General features: G+C 66.8%; 3 protein-coding genes across 3 annotated transcripts; all 3 read left to right on the plus strand.

Annotated features, from left to right (window-relative positions):
• Positions 1-488: 488 nt before the first annotated feature.
• Positions 489-1,868, plus strand: ENH_00077910 (hypothetical protein, conserved; the record flags this gene model as incomplete). The annotated part of the gene is made up of 2 exons (XM_013577711.1): positions 489-911; positions 1,173-1,868. 2 exons carry the CDS (start codon positions 489-491, stop codon positions 1,866-1,868), a joined length of 1,119 nt encoding a protein of 372 aa, XP_013433165.1.
• Positions 1,783-2,463, plus strand: ENH_00077920 (hypothetical protein; the record flags this gene model as incomplete). Its single annotated transcript, XM_013577712.1, has 1 exon — positions 1,783-2,463. One exon carries the CDS (start codon positions 1,783-1,785, stop codon positions 2,461-2,463), a length of 681 nt encoding a protein of 226 aa, XP_013433166.1.
• Positions 2,464-3,588: 1,125 nt separating this feature from the next.
• ENH_00077930 (hypothetical protein) lies at positions 3,589-5,398 on the plus strand (the record flags this gene model as incomplete). Its single annotated transcript, XM_013577713.1, has 1 exon — positions 3,589-5,398. A coding segment is annotated over one exon (1,810 nt), but the record flags the coding sequence as incomplete, so codon positions are not given.

Consider the following 5,398-nt stretch of genomic DNA (forward strand, 5'->3'; position numbering starts at 1 on the left):
CAGCAGCAGCAGCAGCAGCAGCAGCAGCAGCAGCAGCAGCAGCAGCAGCAGGGGGGCTGCGGGCGACGTACGCAGGCAGCTGGATCGAAGGCCTGAACCAACTCGGCTTCGATGTTGTGGGGCTGGACCTCCAGGGCCACGGCCGTTCTGAGGGGTGGCGGGGGGGCCGCTGCGTAGTGCGGTCTTTGGACGATTTTGCTGCTGACGTGCTGCTGCTGCTGCGGCTCCTCAAGCTCGAGTACCAGCAGCAGCAGCAGCAGCAGCAGCAGCAGCAGCAGCAGCGGCAGCAGCGGCTGCGGGGCGAGCGGCGAAGCGGCAGGCGACAGAACCGACGCACGCAGCGAACGCCAGTGCAGCAGCGGACGCTGGAGGGCGACACGCATGCCCGTGCTGCTGCTGCTGCTGCTGCTGCTGCTGCTGCAGCTAATGCTGCTGCTGCCCCTGCTGCTGCTGCTGCTGCTGCTGCTGGCAGTGACGGGGCTGTGCCCATGTTTCTCGTCGGGCTTTCGCTGGGGGGCTGGGTGGCTCTGAGGGCGGTGCAGCTGGCAGCAGCAGAAAGGCGCAACAGAGCAGCAGCAGCAGCAGCAGCAGCAGACCCGACTGCAGCAGCAGCGGCGGCAGCAGACTTCACCTACAGCCACGTCTTCCAAGACAACCAGAGCTACATGGAGTGCTGTACGACGCCCGAAGCAGCAGCTGCAGCAGCAGCAACGGATGCAGACTCTGCTGCAGCAGCAGCAGCTGCTGCTGCTGCTGCTGAGGCCCCTCTTGGGCTGCAGGGCCTCGTGCTGCTCTCCCCCATGCTGCAGCTCTCCCGCAGGCGCTACCTGCAGCGGTCGCGGCTGCTGCAGTTTGCTGCTGCAGCATTTGCTGCAGTGAGGCCCCACGCGGTAGTTGTTCCTCCTAGGAAGGTAAGGGCGCTCGCATGCAGCGCTGCTGCTGCTGCTGCTGCAGTGCTGCTGCTGCAGTGCTGCTGCTGCAGTGCTGCTGCTGCAGTGTTGCTGCTGCTGGAAAAGCCTAACTAGACGTTGCTGCGTCGTTGTGCGGTGGCAGCCGCTGCAGCAGCTGCCGGTGGAGCTGCTGGAGTCGCTGTGCGTGCTGCTGCTGCTGCCCCTCTCGCTGCTGCTGCTACTTCCGCTGCTGCTGCTGCTGCTGCTGCTGCTGCTGCTCAGAGCCGCCGGCGACACCCCCACCTGCATGCGTACTACAGCTCCGACCCGCTGACTTACAAAGAAGGAGTGCCTGCGGGAATAGCAGTGCCTTTGCTGTGGGAGATGGAAGCAGCAACAACTCCGCAGGAGCTGCTGCTGCTGCAGCAGCAAGATGCTGCTGCAGTGCTGATGCTGCACACTGTCCACGACCCCCTCTGCGACATCAGCGGGCCAGTTAGCTGCTTCTCGGAGCTCGCGGGGATCCGGGACAGGCAGCTGCTGGCCATAGAAGGGCCCCCGCTTCCTGCTGCTGCTGCAGGGGCGCAGCAGCAGCAGCAGCAGCAGCAGCAGCAGCAGCAGGACGCCAGCAGCAGCAGCGGCGACCCGCAGCAGCACGTGCACCCCAAGCTGCGCAAGCTGCACCCCTACTTCCACCAGCACCTGCCGGACCCCCCCTCCCCGCAGCAGCGCTCCCAGCAGCAGCAGCAGCAGCAGCAGCAGCAGCAGCAGCAGCAGCAGCAGCAGCAGCAGCAGGAGGTGGCGGCGAGCGTGGAAGAGATAGAGAAGCGCATGCAGCAGCTAAGCCAGGCCGGCGAGCAGCAGCCAAAAGTCTTCATTGCCAAGGGGGTCGATGTGCTGCACGACTTGCCCAACGAGCCGGGGCAGCAGCAGCTCTTTCGCCTCCTCGCCACCTGGATCACCTGCCGCTGCCCCTAGCAGCAGCAGCTGCTGCTGCTGCTGCTGCAGCTGCTGCAGCAGCTGCTGCAGCAGGTGCTGCAGCAGGGGCTGCAGCAGGGGCTGCAGCGGGGGCTGCCGCTGCAGCAGCAGGTGCTGCTGCTGCTGCAGCTGTTGCAGCAGGTGCTGCAGCGGGGGCTGCTGCCTGCTGCAGCAGGTGCTGCTGCTGCAGCAGCAGGTGCTGCAGCAGGTGCTGCTGCTGCACAGGGAGCGTTTTATTGCTGCTGCAGTAAGTGCAGCAGAAGCGGTAGCAACAGCAGTGGCTGCAGCTGCAGGAGGGAAAGCAACAACTGTAGAAGCAGCTGCAGCAGAAACAGCTGCTGCGGCCGAAAAACAGCAGCAGCAACAGAAACAGCAGCAGCAGCAGCAGCAGCAGCAGGGTGGCACAATGCAGGGAGGTCAAAGCAGCAGGCGGCGGCTGCTGCTGCTGCCCAGGGATCGTCTTGCTGCTGCTGCTGCTGCTGCAGAGTTCTTTTTTGCTTCTGGGTGTCTGGCTGCTGCTTTTATGAGACTAAGGCGGGAAACTTGTGAGGGTTTTCTTGGCGCGCCCGGCGAAGCTCGAGGGTTTAGGGTTTAGGGTTTAGGGTTTAGGGTTTGAGCTGGCGCAGGTCTCGTCCACTGAGACAGTCGCATAGACCCTTTAAAGAAGCTTCCAAATGGCTGCTGCGGTTTCGCTGCCTCAGTTGCTGCAGCAGCAGCAGCTGCTGCTGCTGCAGCAGCACCTGCTGCTGCTGCTGCTGCTTCAGTAAATGTTCCGTCTCATTTACGAATTTAGCGAAGCTTAAAAGCACACGGGAAGCCCCAGTCACGCACCGGAAGCGCGGCCGTGAGGCCTGCGCTGCTGCTGCTGCTGCTGCTTCCGCTGCTGCAGCCGCCGCTGCTGCTGCTGCTGCTGCTGCCGTAACTGTTGCTGCTGCTGCTGCAGGCAGTCTTTACCGTTTGCTTCCTTCGTTGCTGCATCTTCTGCATACTTTCAGGTGAAAAGCAAAGACAATTAAACGGCGGAGGCCAGCGAGCCACAGGCAAAGGAACCCCCCAGCGCCCGCTCTGCGCGATGCTCACAGAGCAGCCCCAGCTGCTGCTGCTGCGGCGGATTGCTGCATGCTGAGGCTTTCTTTCTTTAAATTTGAATTGTTTTGTTTTCCTTCTTCGTTATTGGCGTTTTAAAACTCCTCTGTAGGTACAGTTGAGGGCTTCAGGTGCGGTGTACGCGCAGCTCGCCGGCCGCAGCAAAGAGCCAGAGCAGAACCCTAGAGAACGGGGCTGTGGGAGCGGGGCCGACTGGGGGCGTTTGCTTCTTCTCAGCGGCTAAAGTAATTACCATTTAATCTTTAATTAGAATTGTTTTCATCATTTGGATGTAGGGAGGCAACTTGGCGGTGGTGCGGCGGCAGCGGGGGTTGTGCAGCACTCTCACTGCAGGGGTTGCTGCTGCTGCTGCGGCTCTCGGTGCTGCTGCTGCTGCTGCTGCTGCTCCTGGGCTTTGTTCGGCCTTTGCAGCTCGAGATATCCGAGCGTTTGGCTAAAAACGAATTATTGCCCTTGATGGCCCGCAACTTCGGTGTCCCCAGGCCCAGTCCGCCCGCGTCGCCGCCGCCGCCGCTGCTGCTGCTGCTGCTGCTGCTGCTGCTGCTGCTGCAGCTGCAGCAGCTGCACGGCGCCGCAACTTTCGCCAGCAACTTCCCAGCCCCTTGCTGCACCAATGGAGGACACGCCGTGCCCCCCAGAGGAGGCTTTCTCCGGCAGAGACTCTCTTGTTGCTCATCTTGAAAGCCACCTCTCCCGAGGGTCCTTCAGTTCGCTGTACACAGCAGACACGGGGGCCCCCCGGAGCTCGGGGGGCCCCCTCAGCCGCGGGGCTTTCTGGCGGCCGGAGAGTGAGGAGGATCTGAGTGACACGGGGGCCTTCCCGCGTCTGTTTTACCTGCAGCGGCCGCCGCTGCAGCAGCAGCAGCAGCTGCTGCTGCAGCAGCGCCTGCTGCAGCAGCAGCAGCAGCAGCAGGAAGAGCTGCTGCTGCGGGAGAGGGAGCTCGAGCAGCAGCGGCTGCAGCGCGGGGCCGAGGCCCTGGCTCGGCGCTGGCGGCCCTCGGGCTTGGCAGTGACCCTGGTTGCTGCGCTGCTGCTGGCAGCAGCAGCAGCAGCAGCAGGGTCCCTGGGGGGGGGCCCCCGCTCGCGGGGGGCCCCCCCGCTGCAGGGGGCCCCCGCTGCTGCCCGCCGCAGCCTCGCCAGCCTCTTCCAAGGGGGGGGCCCCCAGGGGGCCCCTGGGATCGTCCGCCAAGTCGTCTCCAGCATTGGGGCTTATAGAGCAGCCTGGGCAGCAGCCCCTCCCGCAGTTCGCAGCGCCTTTGTGGACTTTTATTGTCCCAAGAAGGAGCTCTGGGCGAGCAGCAGCAGCAGCAGCAGCAGCAGCAGCAGCAGCAGCAGCAGCGGCGGCAGCAGCGGCGCCAGCGGCAGCAGCAGCGGCGCAGCAGCGCCGCAGGACGCAGAGGGGCCCCTCTCGCCCTACGAAGAGGTCGTGGAGGCCCTGGGCGCCTGGGGGCCCCCCTGGGGGCCCCCCGGGGGGCCCCAGGGGCCCCCAGGGGGGCCCCAGGGGCCCCCGGGGCCCCCCGGGGGCCCCTCGGGAAAAGAAGACTTGCGCTGTTTGCCGCTGCTGAAGGGCCTTTTAGATGCTGCTGCTGCTCGGCTGCTTTCTCTCACGGAAATTGATAAACATAAAGAACATATTGTTGCTGCGCTGCCCCCCATAGAGGCCCTGCATGCAGAAACAGAAAAACTCCTCACTTTCCAGCAGTTCCTGGAACTCCTGCATGCGGGCTCGGGGGCCCCCCCGGGGGGCCCCCAGGCCCCGGGGGGCCCCCCGGGGGCCCCCCAGGGGGGGCCCCCCGGGGGCCCCCAGGGGGGCCCCCAGGGGGGGCCCCAGGGGGGCCCCCAGCGGGAGGGCCCCCGCGGGGGCCCTGTTGAGAATCCACACGAGGGCCTGCAGGAAGTCCCCGAGTGGGAGCCCCCGGAAGCAGCTCTTGGGGGGCCCCCGGGGGGGGCCCCCGACTGGGGCCCCCAGGAGGCCCCCTATGAGGGGCCCCAAGAGGTCCCTGGCCGGGGGGCCCCCCGCGCCCCACACGGGGGGCCCCCAAAGAACCCGCACGAGGGGCTGCAGGAAGTCCCCGAGTGGGAGCCCCCGCTGGTGCCCTGTGGGGCCCTGGGGGAGGCCCCTAGTTGGGGGCCCCCGGGGCCCCCCGAAGGCGTAGTACCGTCTTTGGGGGGCCCCCAAGAAGGTGTTTACGGGGGCCCCCCGGGGGGCCCCCAGGGCTGCTGGGGAGGGCCCCCCGGGGGCCGTCCTCCCTGCGGGGGCCCCCCGAAGTCCTCGGGGGGCCCCCCCGAAGTGTTTGGGGGCCCCCCGGAGGCTCCGGGGGGCCCCGAGGACGGGGCGTCGTGCGGGGCGCCCTCCTGGGGGCCCCCCGGGGGGCCCCCCGGGGGGGCCCCCGGGGGGGCCCCCGGGGGGGCCCCCGGGGGGG

The sequence above is a fragment of the Eimeria necatrix genome, genomic scaffold (assembly GCF_000499385.1).
Source record: "Eimeria necatrix Houghton genomic scaffold, Enh_scaff818, whole genome shotgun sequence".
In the NCBI taxonomy this organism is placed as follows: Eukaryota; Apicomplexa; class Conoidasida; order Eucoccidiorida; family Eimeriidae; genus Eimeria; species Eimeria necatrix.